General features: G+C 38.4%; 1 protein-coding gene across 3 annotated transcripts in view; it reads right to left on the bottom strand.

Moving 5' to 3' along the window:
- The window catches only part of tln1 (talin 1), a 230,754-nt gene that overhangs the window by 105,005 nt on the left and 102,673 nt on the right, over positions 1-23,076 (bottom strand). For all 3 annotated transcript variants that reach the window (XM_073064264.1, XM_073064267.1, XM_073064265.1), the window contains exons 3-7: positions 8,716-8,873; positions 8,329-8,426; positions 7,435-7,564; positions 1,950-2,102; positions 675-817 (exon numbers count right to left, since the gene is read on the bottom strand). In XM_073064264.1, the coding sequence (XP_072920365.1) occupies positions 675-817; positions 1,950-2,102; positions 7,435-7,564; positions 8,329-8,426; positions 8,716-8,845 (654 nt within the window). In that variant the 5' untranslated portion in view covers positions 8,846-8,873. The remainder of the gene's footprint in view (positions 1-674; positions 818-1,949; positions 2,103-7,434; positions 7,565-8,328; positions 8,427-8,715; positions 8,874-23,076) is intronic.

The following is a 23,076-nucleotide window of genomic DNA, read 5'->3' as shown; positions in this document are numbered from 1 at the left end:
TAGAGGAAGTGGTGGATGTGTGTTGATTTTCAATGTTTAAGAGAAGTTTGGATAGGTACATGGATGCGAGGGTTTCTGAAGGATGTGGTCTGGTGCAGGTCACTGCAGCACTAATAGTTCGGCACAGACTAGATGGCCTGCACTGTTTCTGCACTGTGGTGTTCTAAGATTCTACTTCAGGTGCCAAACACCAGCAGTGGACACTGAAGTGCATATTTTAACATAGTTTTAACCCTTTACAATACTTACATGGAGGAGAGAGAAAATTGATGCAAATCTGAAGCGTTTAAATATTGTTAATTTTGTCATGAAGCATTGGACATTACTCACCGTCCTTCATGATTAGACAAACACAATGATTTAAATAACTTTTGCTCAACTTGTTTATGCCAAAACTCGCCAAAGTACAATTCAGAAGTTACAGAACAGGGGTTCCTAAGCTTTTGTAGGCTACAGACCCCTTCCTTTAACCAAAGGGTCCATGAACCTCAGGTTGGGAACCACGGCTCTAGAAGCTCATTTTGATTTTAAAAAATTCCAATAAATATTCTTAATCATCACTTAGACTATTCATGCCATTAGAAAAAATTACTGGTGGGTTTTAAGGCCACATGAGAGGCTTGCGCAAGCTGGAAGTCAAATGTGCCGTTTAATCTTATTACAATAATACAAACCTGCACATAAAGCAAGTTCAATTGCACAGGATCTCTTGAGTCAACATTTTGATCTGAATAGAAGAATTTTCGCCTGAGAAGCAAGGTTTCATTTTCATCAACACCTTGTTCTCGCAGTGTTCGTCCATGATCCAACCAGTTCACTGGAGAGCACAAATATAGGAGTGTGAAAAGACATGCCTAAGAATGCAAGACATTACCACCATCAAAACTGTTCCCACCTTTCAACTTCATAAAAGTTTCACCAACAAAGGTGACTTTACTGGTGTCACTTCTAAAGGCCCTACATTTAACATATCTTATCGATGACTGTAACTAATTTATAAATCTAGATTATGCTGGATCTCCCAGTACAAGAGACTGTATTCTTCTTTTACCCAATGCATATTGCCCAAGTTTAAAAATAAAACAATTAGAACAATAATTGTTCTTTTAATGAGAACATTTAGGCCAATGTATGTCCCCTTCACCAGTCTTATAAGCATTGATAGCAAATCGTTGACCATGATCAGCTCAGCTGTAGGGGTATTGCCAAAACTTGCCAAAATACAGTTCAGAGATTCTAGTAGCTCATCTTAATAGAAGATGATTTCCAATGAATATTTTAAATCATCAGACTTAGATTATTCATGCCATAAGAAATTACTACTGGTTGTTAAGGTCACAGGAGAACCTTACCTGTAAGTGTAAGTGTGCCATTTAAATCTATTACAAAAATACAAATCTGCACAACAATTTATTGCCATAGGCAGCCATGGAGGTCATGCCATGCGGTATATTTAAGAAGTTGATAGACTCTTGATTAGTCAGGGCACCAAGGGATACTGGGAGAAGGCAGGAGACTGGGGCTGGGAGGAAAAATGGATCAACTATGGTGAAATGGCAGAACAGACTCGATGGACCAAATGGCCTAATTCTGCTTCTACATCTTATGGTATTATGGTTAAGGTCCGACAGCTGACCAGATCAAGATCAACGTATTACATACTCCTTTTCTATTTTACATTTAGTATTGACTCACCATTAGTTGATGCAGAAAGACAGACTAAATTACAACATATAAACCTTTAAATTGCCTTCCCCCCACTTAAATTATTTGCATATCTGAGCTAACAGTTTAAGTTCCACCATTTTTTTCTGTATTTAGCCAAAATATATTTTTCAAAGATTATATTTTCAATAACAATAAACACAAGTGGCATTGAACCTTTGGAAAACAGGTTAAAACATTTTTAAAAATTGAAAACAATTTGTTTTAAAAATGTGCTTGCTCACAATCATCATCTGTGTGTAATTTTTGCTTAAGTTTTTCCATTTTCTTATCATCTCTGTGAAGGGTTTTGTCTTTCTTCAGGGTTCCTGTCATTTCTTCTTTCTTTTCCTCAAGAGTTTCATGTACAAGTGAATATTCATCATGATTTGTGATTCCTTTAAAAAAAAATCATGGAATATAAAGCAAGAATATTGTCAGATCATTCCCCCTTGATAATGACAATGATAATGATGGATAAGGAGGAATCGATTTATAGATGGAGATATAATTCAATTTTATTAAAACGTCAAGATTTTTGTGATTTTATGAAAAAACAGATTCTTTTTTTTTGGGATACAAATTTACATTCAGTTGAGGATAAAATTGTATTATGGGAAGCAATGAAAGCATATATAAGGGGTCAGATTATAAGTTATACATCTAAAATTAAGAAGGAATACATGGCAGAAATAGACCAATTGGAAAAAGATATCATAAAGTTAGAAAAAGAATCTCAAAGATATATGACAGAAGAAAAACGAAGACAACTTGTTAAATAAAAAACTACAATATAATACACTCCAGACATATCGTACATAAAAAGTGATTATGAGAACTAAACAGAAATATTCCGAATTAGGTGAAAGATCACATAAAATTCTTGCTTGGCAGTTGAAAACAGAACAGGCTTCTAAAACAATAAATGCAATTAGAACAAGTGTAAATAAGGTTACTCATAAACCTTTAGAAATTAATGAAACTTAAAAAATTTTTTATACTGAACTATATCAATCAGAATCACAAAATAAGATAGCTGAGATAGATAAATTTTTATCACAAATAACCCTTCCAAAATTAAATTTGGAAGAACAGAAAGGATTAGATATGCCCTTTACATTAAAAGAGGTTGAAGAAGCTTTAGGATCACTTCAGAGTAATAAATCCCCAGGAGAAGATGGTTTTCCTCCTGAATTTTATAAAAAATTTAAAGATTTATTAATTCCTCCTTTTATGGAATTAATATACCAAGTGGAAAGAATGCATAAACTCCCACAATCTTTTTTAACAGCGATCATAACTGTATTGCCAAAAAAAGATAGAGATCCTTTAACACCAACATCATACAGGCCTATTTCTTTGTTGAATACAGATTATAAAATAATAGCAAAAATTTTATCTAATAGAATATCTAAATATTTACCAAAATTAATACATATGGATCAAACAGGTTTTATTAAAAACAGACAATCAATGGATAATATAACCCGGTTAATTAGTATAATTCATTTGGCACAAAAAAGAGAGGAAATGAGTGTGGCAGTTGCTTTGGATGCAGAAAAAACATTTGATAGATTGGAATGTGATTTTTTATATAAGATATTGGAAAAATATGAGTTAGGAAAATCTTTTATACAATGGATTAAAACCTTAAATATTAATCCTCAAGCTAAAGTAGTTACAAATGGTCAGATTTCAACACCATTTTGCTTAACGAGGTCAACTAGACAAGGCTATATTGTATTGGCAATAGAACCATTAGATGAATTAATTAGAACAGATTCAGACATTGGGGGCTTTAGAGTTAATCAAGAAGAATATAAGATTAATTTGCTGATGATGTTTTGATTTATTTAACAAACCCATTGCAATCTTTGCAAAGATTATCTTTTAGATTGGAAGAATATGGGAAAGTATCAGGGTATAAAGTAAATTGGGATAAAAGTGAAATTTTACCCCTTACTAAAGGAAATTATAATCAATGTCGATTAGTAACTCAATTTCGATGGTCAATAAATGGGATAAAATATTTAGGTATTAGAGTTGATAATGATGTAAAAAATTTATATAAACAAAATTATTTGCCATTATTAAAAAAAAGAGGATCTTGATAAATGGATGATGTTACCAATAACATTAATAGGTAGAGTTAATGCTGTAAAAATTAATATATTTCCTAGATTGCAATATTTATTTCAAACTTTACCAATACAATTACCTCAGAAGTTTTTTCAAGAACTGAATAAATATGTAAGGAAATTTCTTTGGAAAGGAAAGATGTCAAGAATATCATTGGAAAAATTGACATGTAAATTTGATTTAGGAGGGTTACAACTTCCAAATTTTAAGAATTATTATAAAGCAAATCAACTTAGATTTATAGCGTCTTTTTTTGATGAAGAAAAACTGGCATGGATTAGAATAGAATTAGATAAGATAGGAGAAAACATACCAGAAGATTTTATATATAAATGGGAATCCAAATGGATAAGGGAAAAAAAGAATCTCCTATATTAAGACACTTGATTGATTTATGCAATAAGGTAAATATGGACGATGAGATAAGGAAATCTTTATTAGCAAAAAGTACTTTAATTAAAAATAGGCTTATTCCTTTTACAATGGATAATAAACTTTTACATAATTGGTTCCAAAAGGGGATTAAATATATAGGGGATTGTTTTGAAGGAGGTATATTGATGTCGTTTGATCAATTAAAAAATAAATATAAAATATCAAATAACACTCTTTTCTGTTATTTTCAATTAAAGGCTTATTTACGAGAAAAGCTGGGTCAAACAATGTTGATGCCAAAATCTAGTGAAATAGAAATAGTAATTCAAAAAGGAAAAAATAAAAAATTTATATCTTGTATGTATAATTGGATTCAAAAACAGACAATTAAATCAGGAATTCATAAATCAAGACAAAAATGGGAATCCGATTTGAATGTTAAAATTGATGGAAAAAACTGGTCAAGATTATGTTCTGATAGTATGAGAAATACAATAAATGTTCGACAGATTAATACAATATAATTTTTTACATCAATTATATATAACACCACAGAAAATAAATAGATTAAATTCAAATATGTCTGACCAATGTTTTCGATGTAATCAAGAAATTGGTACTTTTTTACATTCTACTTGGTCTTGTTTTAAAATTCAACCATTTTGGATAAATCTAAGACTTTTATTGGAACAAATTACTGGAGTACAACTCCCACATAGTCCAGTATTATTTTTATTAGGAGACATTGAAGGGACAATACCGAAACTTAAACTGAATAAGTATCAGAAAAAATTTATTAAAATTGCATTGGCAGTAGCCAAAAAAGTTATCGCAGTTACTTGGAAATCTGATTTATATTTAACTATGGATCGTTGGAATAATGAAATACATAGTTGTATTCCACTTGAAAAAGTTACCTACAATTTAAGAAATGAATATGATATATTTTTGAAAATTTGGCTCCCATACTTACAAAAGATAGGATTAAATACATAGGTCCTTTGAAGATAAAATTATAAAGTAATTGGGGAAAGTAAAAATAAATATTTGAATTATTTTGAACTCCATGGAGCATGTGGGGATCCTCCGATATCCAGGCAATCTTTCTCTCTTTTTTTTTCTTTCTTTAGATAAGGGTTAAGGGGGGGGGGGGGGGGAGAGGGTCAAGAGGAGGGGGGAGGGTCAATATTATTTTTCTTATTATTTTATTATCACATTTATTCTTTGTAATTTTCTAAAATTTAATAAATAAATATATTTTTAAAAATCACATTGTAGTTTCTGTTACTTGTAATTATTACAATTAACATATTACAATTTTATAAAGGTGACTTGAACATGATTAAATGTTAAGCTGAATTTGATTGGCACTAAGGTCAGCTAAAAGTTCAAAGTTCAAAAGATCAAAGTAAATTTATTATCAAAATGCATACATGTTACCATATACTACCTTGAGATTCATTTTCTTGCAGATATTTACAGAGGAAAAAGAAATACCATTGAAATTTATGAAAATATACATAAACAAAGACAGAAAAACCACCAATGTGCAAAAGACAGACTGTGCCAACAAAACAAAATGCTGAGAACATATGCTGCAAACAGTCTGTGAAAGTGGGTCTGTAAGTTGTAGAATCAGTTCAGATTAGTGGTAATTGAAGTTATCTGGGTTGGTTCAGGAGCCTAATGGTTGTACAGTAGTAACTATTCCTGAATCTGGTGGTGCTGGATCCAAGGATTCTGTACCTCCTGCCTGATGGCACTAACGAGAAAGTTGCATGACATGGATCTCTGATAATGGATGTAGCTTTCTTGTGGCAGTACTCCATGTAAATATACTCAATGGTGTACTTATATTTATTGAGATGCAGTGTGATATAGGCCCCTGCAGCCTTTTGAACCATGCCGCCAAGTTAATCTTGGCCTAATCATGGGACAACTTTAAAATGACCAATTAACAGACCAACTAGTACATCTTTGGAATGTGGGAGGAGACCGGAGCACCTGCAGGAAACCCACATGTTCATGTGGAGAACGTACAAACTCCTTACGGGCAGCGGTACCACTTAATGCACATATACTTAACACACGCATCTCTGCCAGGTCAGATCCACATTTTTGGATTCCAGATAAAATACTATTACAATTAATACAAACATTTTTTGGCCCATTTTTAGCCTCTGTTTTCCCTGTGTGCATAATTAGGAATGAGGTTCTTACTGTTCCTGAAAAGTGGAAGTCAATACCTGTGAATGGGGAGAGCAAGAAAACCTTCAATGACTATCCAGAGTAACATTGCATTATGGGAGTATAGGAGTGATTCTAGAAAACATTTCTTCTCCTTGCCTCATGCAACCCAAAAGGAGCATGTTCATTAAAATGGCGAAGAATGATAAAAAAGTTGCAATATCTATAATAACTTGCAACAATCATAATAAAGCATTAATAAAGCAATTGGACATGTCCTCAGATAGGAAAGGAGTGGAGAGATGCAAACCTAATGTGGGCAAATAGGAACATCACAGATAAGCTTCACCTTCAGCATGGACGAGATGAGCTGATGGGCCTTGTTCTGTGTTGTACAACTTTATGACTGACTTGTCCAGAGGGCCTCTCAAATATAGGTACAGTTAACTTTCTGAATGGACACCTTCTTGAATTTCTGAAGTAACCCTACATCAAACTTCCAAATAAATGGTGGGTGCAGTACGATCTGGACATTCGCCAAGCTGTGAACAGGACGACAGTAGAAGTGCTGCCTCCCAACTCCACTGATTCAGATTCAGTCCTCATCTCCAGTGCCACCTGTATGGAGTCAGCACGACCTCCCACCTTCCACATCTCACAGGCATGCACGCATAGGGCAAGTGGACAGAAGGCTCCATAATTGCCAACATTCCGCAGAGAAAGATGCGATGGAAAAGATGCATGGAGAGAGGAAAAGCACAGCTTTAGAGAAGTTAGGGCGTGTTGATCACATGATGGTTTAGGATTTTGTGGTTCAAGGTTCATTTACAAAGTCATTAATCACCGGCTGGCTAGCTCACAAAAAGGCATAGAGGTGCCCTTAACAAGTATGTGGCGAATTTCCGAGTCTTTCACTGTCAAGGTGTCAAATTGCAAATCTTTAGGAGTTCACTGCTCCAGTTTGACATAAGGGGTGATGTTTGACATGCAGGAAAGAATAATAAATTTGCAGATGCTTTTTACTCTTACCTATTCTGGCACAGATCGTCATCAGCATATCGCTCACTATTTTTGAGTCATCCACCATGACTGTTTTGATACTTCCATCCAACATTCTAATCTTCAGAGGCCTCTGCTTTCTTTTGTAGTCCAAAGTATCCTGGGATTCAAAAGGGAAAAAACTATTTGTATCTCATCACCACAAAGCAATACCACCTATATTTTGTTCTAGGTTTTCTTTAGGACCACACACCTCACACTAAAGCTGAACTGATATGCAAAAACAAACCAATCATGCACCTCATTATCATTTACAAAGCCGCGCCAATGGAGAATTTTCAACTAAATAAACAAACCATCTTCTAGTCTGCTCTTTCAACCAGATGAATTCTCTCAATTGTGCAAAACATTTTATAACTCAGTAAACTAAGTAGCAACAACACTGAAGAGATCAATTACAGAACTAATCATGGATGAAGAATCAATGGATGAATAAACCAAAAGATGGGGCTCATCTGCCATGCTTGGCAGCTCTTCTAGGAGGAGGAAAACTCTGATCTCAAACCTGCACTGCATTGTGGCTATAGCCACTTATATGGAAGGCTTCAGCGATAAACCCCAAGGGAGAAATCCAGGCTGGAGTCACCAAGGCAGTCCTACATTGAGTTCAAAGCTGACTGGCAACTCCTATGACACTGCTGGTACCAAAATGTGTCGGACTTTGCTGTTCCTTTGGGCTCATCAGATGCGTGGAGAGGGGGAGCTTGCTACACGGGCAGCAGCTTGCTCTCCATATCAAACTGCCCAGGCTCGCATATCTAGACAGCTAGGACACAGTATCCATGGTCAACTCTGACCGATGGACTCCCTCACCATATTAGAATAAGGAAACAAAATGTAAGAACAGCAAAGTGGCAAACTTACCCCATTCCTCAACATATAGTAGTCCAAAGCTTTGCCAGATTCCAACCAGATCCCTTTTTTTGGGTCTTCATCAGACAAAAATAATCCATAATCATTGGCTGAAAATCCAAACAGAAAAAATTAAAATATGGTTCCATTTTTAAGCAACAGATCAGTCAAGTACTTTAGATTAACTATGAACACAAGGACATGTGAAATACAATGGTGATGTTGGTAATCCAAGAACACTGACATTATTTAAAGCAACTATGGCATTTAGTAAACATATATTTAGAATCATACATCAACAAAAACCTCAGCTTCTTTGCACAATTGATCCAGACAGCACCCGAGTGTTCCTTTTTAATGGTAGTGTTAATTGGGCAAATGGAAAATACTGCAACTTACGCTGTCCAGTCTGTGCTTCAGGGACACGATCGCGAATCATTCGACAGGCATCATAGACCATTGTCGAGGGTTCAAACTGCATTGTTTTGACAGCATTTCCAACTCCAATCTTCAATGATAAGGCAACCATTTTGTCTTCTTTCAATTCACAAACTCAGCTGAAAATAAAGTATAAACTCATCTTTATTTTTTTTTTGCAAAGTGCCAATTTTGCTGAAGTAGATGTCATTATTTCTATTTCACAGACTGTTAGAGCTGTGTATCCAATTGCTTTAAAAAGATTGATTAAATGGCTTCCCTTTTATAGAGAAAGCCACCCAATTCAGATTGTTTATTGTCATTTAGAAACCACAAATGCAATGCAGTTAAAAAATGAGACAACGTTTCTCCAGAATGATATCACACAAGCACATGACAAAACAGACTACACCATAACGTTTGGCAATCCCAAATCCAGAGTCCGGAGAGGCTGCTGCATATTAATATCGCGCTACCATATACCGCGTTTCCCAGAAAGGAGCTCCAAAGCCACCAGACAAAACAAGACCAAAAACTAAAGCTACAAGACCTGCACAAAACCACATAGTTACAACATATAGTTACAATTGACATACATACACCACAAATTGTTTCATCTTTGTGTTATACACAGTAATATATCTCATTTGCAAAATTACTGAAACTGAAGATTCCACATTATCAATTCTCAATCAGAATGGGCCAGATTGTTCAACCTCCTCTGACTCTCTGGGTGTCTGACCTCTCTCTCAACCCCAGTGTATCCAAGTCTAACAAAGCAAGCACCTCTGTGGTCTACAGTAATGAACTGCACCAACAGATGGACAGTGATAACAGATTTGTAGTTTACGTCTCCCATCCCTATGAAACATCAGCTAATGCAATTACCATAATTAATAAAGGTAAATACTAGTTTCCGTCTATTTTGTCTGCCTTGCTTTCAGTGCAGCTGCTACCTCTTTGAAGTTCATCCCACTATTTAGGCAAGGTGTTACTCATTTACATTTTCAAGGGGTACAAATTTAAATTACTTCAAGGCAGATGGGTGCTGGTTTGGACTCATCGCAAAAAGTACAAAATGAGATCCAATAAACAGAGGATTTTAAATTTCGTAGGTGAGTTAAGTGTTTCATTTCCCAAAAAAGTCTTTTGAAAAATGGTTCCATTTTCTTTACATAGTTAAATATTTTCTTTGAAGACAAATAATTAAGGATGGTAAATTGTTTTGCAGTTATGCTGCCTTTTCAGTTCCCAGGAAGCCGCAGACAGACTTTACACATTTTCCCTGGAAATGAATGCATTTCCTCCAAATTTCTGGCTTCCTCCTACAAGGTTCAAAGATCAAAGTAAATTTATTATCAAATTACATATATGTCACCATATACAACCCTGAAATTCAGTTTCTTGTGGACATACTCAACAAATGTATGGATGAATAACTATAACAGAATCAATGAAAGGCCCCCCTAACTAGCGTGTTCAACCAGAGGGAAGACAATAAACTGTGCAAATACAAAAATAAATAATAGTAATAATTAATAAATAAGCAATAAATATCAAGATCATGAGATGAGTTCTTGAAAGTGAGTCCATTGGTTGTGGGACCATTTCAATGATGGGACAAGTGAAGCTGATGAAGTTTTCCCCTTTGGTTCAAGAAACTGATGCTTGAGGGGTAGTAACTGTTCTTAAACCCAGTGGTTGTGTGAAAAAGATGTGGCTAGTTGGTTAACGGTTTACCCATGATTGTAGGTTAATGGCAAAAATTAGAATCAAAGGGGTGTTGGTAAGCATGTGCATTAGAGAATAATGAGGGGGGAATGGAATTTTGGGATTGCTCCCATGAGCCACCATAGATTCGAGGGGCCAAATGGCTTTCAGGGTCATTTATGTCTTTTTTTTCCAAACCAATTTGCCAGTAGCCCAAAATAATCAGAGTCACCAAGCCATTATACTGCAACTTTTAATTATATTGCGTAATTCAAATGGTTAAATGGAAACAAAACTAGGCCACAGCTGCCTTTTACGTTATAAATTTAACGTTACTGGTGTAGCTACGGTAACAGATAAAAACCCTGACAAAAAAAAATTCACAACATTCTCAAAGTACAGAACACAAGACCTGTGTTTCTATTCGGGACATTTAAATGCCTAACAACAAAGGTTTCAAGAATGCTTTGTAAATCCTCTTCATTATCCGGTCACAGCACAGGGCTTTGGCATGTGAGCTTCAATAAAGATCCATTAGCTTCCCGATGGAAGACTTTTCACTAGGATATAATTGAATTATTGTAACCTGCTAAGACTTTTTTTTCTACTTGTATGGTCTGCTTCAAAGATAGTGATGAGCTATATTGTCAGTTCAAATATTCCCAAACAGTTCGTCTCATTCCATTTCTAGCAGAAGATTTTGGCTTTTTTTTTTAAAACAGCCATATAAAAATACTCTTAAAAAATCAAAAGACAATAAATGGAAAAAAAACCAATGTCTTTTAAACAAAAAGTTCTACCAGCACAATCTTAATGAATGGTAACTATACAAATACAGAAGTATACAAGTTTATTGATCTTTAAGCGAACCGTTTTTGTGATTACAAGAGAGACACAAGTAAACCCAATTTACCAGCATCACATTGTACAGAATGATCTAACAGTCTAACATTGTTCTAAATACTTAAATTTACAGGCTTCTTTCTTCACAAGAGGTTTACAGTCACTGTTAAATAAAAAAAATGTATTGGGAAGGGTGTAATTGTGAATCACATGAAAGATTAGGCAATGATATTATTAGATACACACGATGCAGAATTTGGGGTGAATCACATGTACAGGAACTGGTTTCTGACCAACAGCAAATCAATGGATTCATCTCTAGATAAAGGCATATTTATAGCCTGATTTCTTTTTCTGTTTTTATTTCTGTGATCTCAATGGAGACGGTCAAAGGCAGGACAAGAAATTGTTTTGAATACGCTCACCTCGAGGGACGGTTAAGGTATACAGCAATGTCTCAGTCAGGTGGTAAGGTGGTCCAAGATGACCAGAAAGAGGAGACTGTTAAAGGGGAATTAACAGGAGGACACAGCAACTAGTACAGACACTCATACCCGTGTCCATTTACGACCACAGTCCTCCCTACCGTGAAACTTCTCTATCAAGAGCACCATACATGAAGTGTTGTCTTTTGGATGAGATCGTCAGTTATATCCAATCGGACCTCACATCAGTGCAAATATATTATGATATTATTTAAGAATTTCATGGTGCCAAAATGTATGACGTAGTTTCAACATTTTAGAGATGACCACAAAAGGACTCTATTGGCTAAAACTCATTCCGGGATTGAGGGTCTTTTCAGAAGAGTCTTCGTAAACTTATTATCAAAGTATATATACATAACCGTATACAACCCTAAGATTCATTGTTAGTGTTCAGTTTGAGCAATAACATTTTTTACTTTGTGAAATGCTTTTTTTCTTCTTAGTATATCAACAGATGCTTGATTCCAAGACACGTTAAGGCATTTGGAATAAGGACACTGGTAGGAAAGGTTTAGAGGCACACGTGCTGAATGGGACTTGCTTAGGAGGGGCACTTTGATCAGAATGGTTAGGTTGGGCCAAATGGCCTGATTCACTGCTGTATTACTCCGTGTCTAAGTCCGACATGTTTCAAACTTTGGTTCTTCATAATCAAACAGTTCATCAAAATGTGTCTCCTTGATGGTGTGGACACCTTAAAAGAGTGATTCAAAACGGTGGTGTCCATCGGTAAGGGCTCCCATTACCCAGGTCATGCCTTGTTCTCAATGTTACCATCAGGAAGGAGGTACAGAAGCCTGAAAGCTCACACTCAACGATTCCAGAACAGCTTCTTCCCTTCTGCCTCCGATTTCTGAATGGACATTGAACCCATGAACACTACCTCACTACTTTTTTTTATTTCTGTTTTTGCGCTACTTAATTAATTTAACTAGGTAATATATTTACTGTAATTCAAAAGGCAACACGAGTGGATCTGCAGATGCTGGAAATAAATAAAAAACACAAAATGCTGGCAGAACTCAGCAGGCCAGAGAGCATCTAGGTAATAACGTCTTTTCGGGCTGAAACCCTCCTGATGAAGGGTCATCACTACCTCCTCCCATAGATGCTGTCTGGCCTGCTGAGTTCTACCAGCATTTTGTGTTTTTTATTTACTGTAATTCATTTTTTTACTATTATGTACTGCATTGTGCTGCTGCCGCAAAGACAACAAATTTCACCACAAATGCCAATAATATTAAAACTGATTCTAATTCTCTTTACAGTGATGTTTTTTTGTTTAATTAGCAATTCTAGTTTAGATTAACAATTAACTCAATCAGGAATTGTCAATGGCATAACTTATTTTGTTTGCTCGTTTATATCCTCATGTCTTGTTGTTAAGTAGCAGTTCCAGATAAGAGTTCACAAACCATAAACTATCCTGACTCTTACGCTATAAAAGGATTTTTATACAATTGAAGATAAGAATCCAGATTACTGCTGAGTTGCAAACTTTGGTGTATGAAAGGCAGTATTGGTCTATTCATTTTGGAAAGCTACAAAGAAAATAGCAAACAGAGTTTTCCTTTTACCCTACTTGACAAAAATAATGGCTTTTGTTTGTACAGAAAGCTCTCAAGTCTTCCTCTGGTAGGCATATCCGACATCCTGATACAATTGCACCATCTTCAAACTGCAAACTGAGAGCGAGGCTGCTGCCCAAGAGCTGTATCGGGTCTCAGCAAAAGGTCACAGAGTGATACGCGGATTGTGGTTTCCTGCACAATCACCATGGCTGATCTGAAAATGCAATTCCGTCTTCATTCACTCTCAACTACTAGAATGGCAAGCCTTTGTCTAGCTTGGGCATAATCAAAATGCTCTCCTTTATTTTACACAAATAGTTCACTGGAAGTTGTTCTGTCCTATAACTAGGTTTCCACGTTGTTAAACGTGCACCACTTAATCAGCAGGATTTGGTAGCATGCATACTGCATACCAAGGCACAGAAGGCAGTGTTATTTTATTTATATTTGCTTTTGAGACACTGGTGCAAAGTATCCCAATGTCAGGGAAAGGTTTATACAAATCAGCACAAATGTAGCATCATATGACTGATTGTTTTAAAAAAAATTATTTTATTGAGATATAGCACGGAATAGGGCCTTTGAGCTATACCGCCCAGCAATCCCCACTAATTACGGGACAATTAACCAATTAACCTAAATTGTGCATCTTTGGACTGTGGGAGGAAACCAGAGCACCTGGAAGAAACCCACGCAGTCACAGGGAGAACGTACAAACTCCTTACAGGCAGCAGTGGGAAATGAACCTGGGTCGTTGGTAATGTAAAACATTGTGCTAACTAACCACAACGCCTAACATGCCTCGTAGCTGAAGATTCATAGTCTAAAAATTAGAAAAAGCTTATGCAAGCCAACAGTAAATCAAGAACTTGATGTGTACTTCAGTTTTATATTAGCTAGGTCATGAATTTTTCAGATAATGTTTCTTTTTTATTTGCAAAATTCAGCCCGCCTGCCCTGGAACTTCCCAAACAATATTGGAAAACATCTGAGAGAAACTGAAGCTCAACGTTATTTGACACATGGATTGAAATTCAAGAGTCCTGGTTGATACTTAACAGTTGCAACTACCAGGCCACCCACCAGCGTAACCGGTTTATGACACACAGAATTTTGCTAAACAGTAAACCACAGATTTTCTCAATGATTATTCTGCCAGCAATCCTAGCACCCCCTCAATAGAAACTGAAGCAAACGAACATTTATGACAATGTAACATTCAAATACCAAACGGGAGTGGGTGCAGATACAGACGCAATGACCTTACTTACAATGGCTATCCCAGCTTCATCTTTAAAATATTGCAGCAAAAACAACTTTTATCATACCAGAACGAGCAAATATAGAGGCAGTTTTTAAATATATCTCAAGTTCAAAGCCACAGTCAAATCAGTTTAAATGCAAGGCATTTTCTTGTAAAAGTAATATTAGATATAAATGATCATAGTCTAGTTCTATATTTAAATGCCTTAACTCTTGAACAAACTAGAGTTCTAAATTATCTCATCCCCTGAGCATTCTGTATTTATAGTTAGTTTTGAATTGACCAGCTAGATAAAGTTGAGATAGCACATGCACTTTTATTAGGCATTTGATATACACAGTCGATTTGGACTTGGGCATAGGAAATTCAATTTCAAGATGTGCTGACAATACAAATCTGTGAGGATTTGACAAGCAGCAAGGATTATAGAGAATAAACAGATGAATGTAATTAGCCGAGTTAATGAGAAAGTACATCTTCGGAGAAGAAGTAAATAATAATGTGGAAATGATGCAGAATCTGCAGAATAAATAAGAGGCTAGTTGGCCCATTATATTAACATCAGCTAGTTTCCTCCTCCCAATTCCTGATCCATACCTCCGTAGATCAACTACGAGTAATTTTGTTGCTGTCATTCTTTTAGACCAGGGTTTCTCAACTGGGGTTCAGCGAGAGGTCGCTAGCAGTTCCACGTGATGTCGCGATTAAAAAAAAGATAGTCTTTTTGAGCTTGGCACAATCTGCAATGCTACTGCTCGCAGTGGCGTGCAGCGACCCAGCCGCCCCATTAGCAATCTCGTTAGAGCTCTCTCAGCCCAGTATGCAGCCCACAGTAGGACCATGTTTATTCTCAGTTTCTGACATGAGGTGGGGGAGGCCATTGATATTTGGTGAGTGCTGTATTGCACAGAGGGGAGGATGGAAGGCTGATGAGGAGCGTGAAGTGCATTTTCCAAGCATTGAATGGATTTGCCCAACTTGGGCTGTGACGTCAGTCCCTCCCTCTCGAACCCAACTCCCCCTGGTGCGCCACCGACTGACTCATGGGAGCTAACACACTACCAGTGGAGTAGAAAATTGGAAGGAATTTTCATTCTAAAGACGACCCAGTGTGGCGATTTTTGAAGAGCAGGTGCGAGACGGAAGAGGAGGATTCTAGGCTTAGTCCTATACACAATTCTGATAACATTAACGATGAAGAGTTACAATTTTCTGAGTCATTTCACAGCATGAGTGCAATAATGGACACAAAAAGCTTGCCTTTACAATGAAAACTACTTATCAATGGGTTTTCCATGGACTGGTGTCCTATTCCATTCTGCATAGTCTGTGGCAAACAACGTACAACTGTAGCAATGACTCCAGCAAAATTGAAAAGACACTTAACTACAAATCACAGCCATATGACACATGAAAGTGCTGAATATTTTAAATAGCTATTGGAATTCAAAACAAACAGATTAGAGCTTTTGAAAATAAAGTCACAGTCAGTAAAATGCCTCAGGAAGCAAGCTATTTAGTAGATTCAAGACCAGTTCACTCGAGAATGTTTAAGAATGTGAAGAGCAAGAGGATGAGCCATGTGAAAATAGGTCCAATCAGGAGTGAGAGTGGGAACAAGTGCATGGATCCAGAGGAAGTAGTGGAAGTACTTAATGAATACTTTGCTTCGGTATTCACCAGTAAAAAGGACCTTGGCAATTGTGGGGTTTGACTTAAAGCAGACTGAAACACTTGAGTGTATAGACATTAAGAGGATGTGCTGGAGGTTTTGAAAGTTAGATAAGGCATGGGGACTGTACTAGATATACCCAGGCTCCTGTGAGAAGAAGTAGTTGAACCTCTGATGATGATCTTTGCATCATCAATAGGGATGGGAGAAATACCAGAGGGTTGGAAGGTTGCAAACGTTGTTCCCTTGTTCAAAAAAGGCAATAGAGATAACCCAGGAAATTACAGAGTAGTGAGTCTGACTTCAGCAGTGAGCAAGTAGTTGGAGAAGATCCTGAGAGGCAGGATCTATGAGCATTTGGAGAGACATAATCTGATTAGGGAAAGTCATCATGTCAAGGGCAAGTCATGCCTTATGAACCTGATTGAATTCTTTGAGGATGTAACAAAACACATTGATGAAGGTAGAGTCGCAGATGTAGTGTATATGGATTTCAGGAATGCATTTGATAAGGTTCCCCATGCAAGGCTCGTTCAGAAAGTAAGTAGTTATGGGATCCAAGGAGACCTTGCTTTGTGGATCCAGAACTGGCTTGACCACAGAAGGCAAAGGGTGGTTGTAGATGGTTTGTATTCTGCATGGAGGATGGTGACCAGTGGTGTTCGGCAGGAATTTGTTCTGGGACCCCTGCTCTTTGTGATTTTTATAAATGACCTGGATGAGGAAGTAGAAGGGTGGGTTAGTAAGTTTGCTGATGATACAAAAGTTGGAAGTGTTGTGGATAGTCTGGAGGGCTGTCAAAGGTTACAGCGGGATATTGATAGGAAGCAAAATTGGGCTGAGAAGTGGCAGATGGAGTTCAATCTAGATAAGTGTGAAGTGGTTCATTTTGGTAGGTCAAATTTGAAGAGAGAATACAATATTAATGGTAAAACTCTTGGCAGTTTGGAGGATCAGCGAGATCTGGGGTCCATGTCAATGTCAATAGGACACTCAAAGCTGCTGCTCAGGTTGACAATGTTGTTAAGAACGTGTATGGTGTGTTGGCTTTCATCAAACATGAGAATGAGTTCAAGAGCCGTGAGGTAATATTACAGCTATACAAGACCTTAGTAACATCCCACTTGGAGTACTGTGTTTAGTTCTGGTCACCTCATTACTATAGAGGGAATACAGAGGAGATTTACAAGGATGTTGCCTGGATTGGAGAGCATGCCTTATGAGAATAGGTTGAGTGAACTTGGCCTTTTCTCCTTGGAGTGATGGAGGATGAGAGGTAACCAGATAGAGGTGTATAAGATGATGAGAGGTATTGATCATGTGGATAGCCAGAGGCTCTTTCCCCAGGGTTGAAATGGCTAACATGAGGGGGCATAGGAAGTTGGTACAAGGGGGATGTCAGAGGCAAGTTTTTCACCCAGAGAGTGGTGGGTGAGTTGAATGCACTGCCAGCGAAGGTGGTAGAGGCGGGTTCTATAGGGTCTTTTAAGAGACTCAGATAGGTACATCCATATCCCTATGCTAGCCATTCATCCCTAAACTAAGAAAGCCCTATCCAAGCCTCTTGCTGTGATACACCTCAGATACAAAGAATACCTCAGCCTTGAGTTTCAAAGAAAACCACTGCACTCTAGCTACTATTACTTCATAACTAAAATTTCTCAGTCGTGGAAAAATCCTCAAATCTCTTGACACCTCCTCCAGTGCTGTAACAACCTTGGAATGTGACCAGAATTCCAAATAGCTGAAGACAAAACCTCCCCAGATTCAGATTCATTTATCACTTGCAGATTGAAACATTCAAGGAAATACACTGTTTGTGCAAACAACCAACACAAACGAACACGAACCAACACGAATGATGTAACACACACAAAATGCTAGTGGAACACAGCAGGCCAGGCAGCATCTATAGGGAGAAGCACTGTTGACGTTTCGGGCCGAGACCCTTTGTCAGGAAAGATGTGCTGTGGGCAGCCTGCAAGTGTCGAATTACATTCTGGCAGTAGAACAACAATAATAATGTAGCACAGTTATGTAGTGGTTAGCACAACACTTTACAGTACCAGCAATTTCCTGCTGCTGTCTGTACAGAGCTTGTATGTTCTCCCCATGACCATGGGGGTCTCCTCAAGGTGGTCCATTTTTCTCCCACAGTCCAAAGACGTACCAACGAGTAGGTTAATTGGTCATTGTAAATTGTCCCACGATTGGGCTCAGGTGAAGTAGTGGGTTACTGGGCGGTGTGGCCAAAAGGGCGGTGGAGCCTATTCCGAACCGTATCTCTAAATAAATAAGCTGTATTGTGGTGTATTAAATTTTGTAAAAATATTAGATGAAAGCCCAAACAAGTCCACTTGATGCTTAGCTCTTTGTGAGCTCGCAGCAGGCAAGGTGTCTGTACAAGTTAAACACTGTAGGTTTATTAAACGTTTGTTAATAGCCTCTGGATTCTTTCTTAGCCTCAGGCACTAGTGGCATGAGAACAAAAGACCAAAAAATTTATCTGTCTCTGCGTGCCTCTCAGTGGTTCTGGACTGAACCTCTATTTATTGAGGCGGCTTTCACTCAGTCTTGGGACTTCACCTGGACCAAGGACCACGACTGATAGGTGCCTAGGATGGGCGCAGGGTGATCTCACGAGTCAGGATTTGGAGCTCCCCCAACAACAGCAACAAGAATCATGAGCTGTGAAAACTTTGTCACTTACAATGTAGTATTTAGTGCAGTTTATTTGTGCTTCCTGTTTTATGATAATAAATTCAGCTCAAGTTAGTATGTTGTGCTTGTTAGCACAACACTTATTGAACTTATTACCACACATTCTAGACACTCGAATTGGTTTGGGTCTTTTGGCTCTGATCAACCCAGCCCATTACGTAAACAGAAAAAGAGCAGCAGAACAACAGCTGGAAAAACAAGCCCCTCATCTCCCTCCCAAACACTGGACCAGCAGACGCTCGAGGCTTCAGCATCTCCACCATGATCTTCCATTCGATGCCTACGACAATGCCAAAAATTTTACCTTTTGTCTCTTTGTTATTTTCTAGTCCTGTTACTTTTAGGGACCTTGCACTTTAAGACTCCACAGTTCCACTTTGCATCCCAGCATTTACTTTATTAACTTCATACCTTGAATGCCCATCCAAGTTTGTTACCCCACACTTTTCCGGACTGAATTACATTTGCCACTTATCTGTCCACCTTCCCCATCAAATCTAAACTGAGTGCCTTTGATTAATCCATGTAATTCCAAATCTTAATTTATAATCTCCCTTAATAGTGTAACACCATTACAGCGCCAGCAACCCAGGTTCAGTTCCTGAGTTGTCTGTAAGGAGTCCGCGCATTCGCCTTGTGACCGAGTGGGTTTCTTCTGGGTGCTCTGGTTTCCTCCCACATTCCAAAAATCTGCAGATTAGTAGGTTAACTGGTCACATTGTTAACAGACAATAGGTGCAGGAGTGGGCCATTCAGCCCTTTGAGCCAGCACCACCATTCAATGTGATCATGGCTAATCATCCACAATCAGCTCCCCTTCCTGCCTTCTCCCCATATCCCTTGAGTCCGCTATCTTTAAGAGCTCTATCCAACTCTTTCTTGAAAGCATACAGAGAATTGGCCTCCACTGCCTTCTGAGGCAGAACATTCCATAGATCCACAACTCTCTGGGTGAAAAAGTTTTTCCTGAACTCCATTCTAAATGGCCTACCCCCATGGTTGTAACATATTCTACTATAGGATGCAGAAGTGGGCTGAGAAGTGGCAGATGGAGTTCAACCCAGAGAAGTGTGAGGTGGTACACTTTGGAAGGACAAACTCCAAGGCAGAGTACAAAGTAAATGGCAGGATACTTGGGAGTGTGGAGGAGCAGAGGGATCTGGGGGTACAGGTCCACAGATCCCTGAAAGTTGCCTCACAGATAGATAGATAGGGTAGTTAAGGAAGCTTATGGGGTGTTAGCTTTCATAAGTCGAGGGATAGAGTTTAAGAGACGCGATGTAATAATGCAGCTCTATAAAACTCTGGTTAGGCCACAGTTGGAGTACTGTGTCCAGTTCTGGTCACTTCACTATAGGAAGGATATGGAAGCATTGGAAAGGGTACAGAGGAGATTTACCAGGATGCTGCCTGGTTTAGAGAGTATGGATTATGATCAGAGATTAAGGGAGCTAGGGCTTTACTCTTTGGAGAGGAGGAGGATGAGAGGAGACATGATAGAGGTGTACAAGATATTAAGAGGAATAGACAGAGTGGACAGCCAGCGCCTCTTCCCCAGGGCACCACTGCTCAGTACAAGAGGACATGGCTTTAAGGTAAGGGGAGGGAAGTTCAAGGGGGATATTAAAGGAAGGTTTTTCACTCAGAGAGTGGTTGGTGCGTGGAATGCACTGCCTGAGTCAGTGGTGGAGGCAGATACACTAGTGAAGTTTAAGAGACTACTAGACAGGTAATGGAGGAATTTTAGGGGGGGGGGGGTTATATGGGAGGCAGGGTTTGAGGGTCGGCACAACATTGTGGGCCGAAGGGCCTGTAATGTGCTGTACTAATCTATGTTCTATTCTGCTGTTGCCAGTACAATCTTCTATGCAGTGGTGTGCTGGGGCAATAGCATCAACACGGGTGATGTCAACAGGCTGGATAAACTGATTAGTAAAGGCTGGCATTGTTATAGGAATCAAACTGGACACACTGGCGGTTGTAGTAGAAGAAAGGACCCCACGGAAAATCCTGGCAATTCTGGACAATGTTTCTCACCCTCTGCAAGCCACCTCAGCTGATGAGGAGCACTTTTAGTGACAGACTAAGAAAACTGCGCTGCTCCAACGAGCGCTATATGAGGCAATTTGGCCAATAGGCTCCGTAATGAGTCAACCTATAGCCGGGGAAATGATGACCCCCCCTTCCTGCTAGACTGTTTGCGGTAACTTATTTTTTATTCTTTCTACTTCTCTTCTAATACTTATATCTGCGCACTTGAAATGCTACTGTAACACTGTAATTTCCTTAGGGATCAATAAAGTATCTATGTAACTGGGCTGCATGAACCCCTTGGCCGAGAAGGGCCTGCTACCATGCTGTATTGCTAAGTGAAAGTATTTAAATTTCCCCAGCAGTTTTAAAGTGATTGGCTTGTAGTTACTTCTTCTACTTATATTCTCCTTTAAGGCCATTAATACAAGTCCACTTTTCAGGATAGACACAGTGGTTTGGATCATGGTGGCTAGCGACTCTGCCATTTTCTACCATATCTATATTTCCCAGCTATCAGCTGAGAAGTTGTTGATGGATCTGGAGGGATGAGAAACAGCACAAAATTCCTTCAAGAAAGAGATACAAACAAAGTGGCCTAAATGACTTGAGTGGGGTCTCCCAACCTGGGGTCTACGGATCCCTTGCCTAATGGTATTGGTCCATGGTATAAAAAAAAAGGTTGGGAACCCCCTGGCCTAGAGTGATAATGTTTTGCTTTGCACAGACTCAACGATTTAAATTTATGGCAGACTTGTGAAAGCTGAATCCTTAGCTGCAGGGAAGGGTTGAAACAGAAAACTTGGGACAAGTGAAAACTGGCTAAGTTATTTGAAGTGGGTAAATTTAAGGCTACAAGAACAAAGCGGTGAAGTGGGTTTGACTTCAGATTGTACACACTCGTTCACAGGTAGAACTATTTCAATTGCTTTGGTAAACAACTCTTGATCTCATCATTATTTATTTAGTGATATAGCACAGTAACAGGCCCTTCCAGCCCAACGAGCCTGTGCTGCCCAATTACACCCATGTGACCAATTAACCCTACTAAAGCATGCATCTTTGGAATGTGAAGGAAACTGGAACACTCAAGAGGAAATCTGTGTGATACAGGAAGAATGTACAAATTCCTTACTAACAGCAGCAGAATTAAACCCAGGTCACTGGCATGCAATTGCGTTAGACGAATGCTCCCCTAAAAAAAATTCTTACTGTGCTTTTGGTAACTGAACTCCCAATGATGAGTGCAAGGCACATTTCATCCAGCAAATTAACGCAGACCCTCAGCTCAATCTCGGGACATAGAAAATGCAGTCACAGTCCAGATCAACTGAACTTCAGCTTTGGAGTATGGTCACCACAGTTCTAAAAGTTCCCCATTAGATATGACGATTAACTCCACTTCCACAGGATATTATCTGTAAAAACAAGGTCCCTCCACCAACTTGCCTTTCAACAATAAAAGGTTCACAGAAAATCCCTGGAAAACTTGGTCTAGTTCATGCAGTGCCTATAAAAAGTATCAACCCCTTTGGATGTTTTCATGTTTTATCATGTTACAACATTGAATCACAGTGGATTTCATTTGGCTTTTTTGACACTGCTCAACGGAAAAGACACTCCACATCAAAGTAAAAACAAATTGGTCTAAATTTATTACAATTATTAAACACAAAATAAATTATTGCATAATTGCTCGCCCCCTTCAAGTCAGTATTTAGTAGACGCACCTTTGCCAGCAATTACAGCCTCGAGTCTGTTGTGATATGTCTCTATCAGCTTTGCACATCTGGACACTGCAAGTTTCCCCCTTCCTCTTTTACAAAACTGCCCCTGCCCAACCTGTCAGATTGCACGGGGATCATGAGTAAACAGCCGTTTTCAAGTCCAGCCGTAAATTCTCAATTGGATTGAGGTCTAGAACCTGCCTTGACATCCAGGACATTAACTTGGTTGTTTTTAAGCCACTCCTGTGTAACTTTGGCTTTATACTTGGGGTCATTGTCCTGCTGGAAAACAAATCTTCTCCCAAGTCACAGTCCT

This window comes from Hemitrygon akajei, chromosome 13 (genome assembly GCF_048418815.1).
Source record: "Hemitrygon akajei chromosome 13, sHemAka1.3, whole genome shotgun sequence".
Taxonomy (NCBI): domain Eukaryota; kingdom Metazoa; phylum Chordata; class Chondrichthyes; order Myliobatiformes; family Dasyatidae; genus Hemitrygon; species Hemitrygon akajei.
This window is presented reverse-complemented; position numbering and strand designations above follow the sequence as displayed.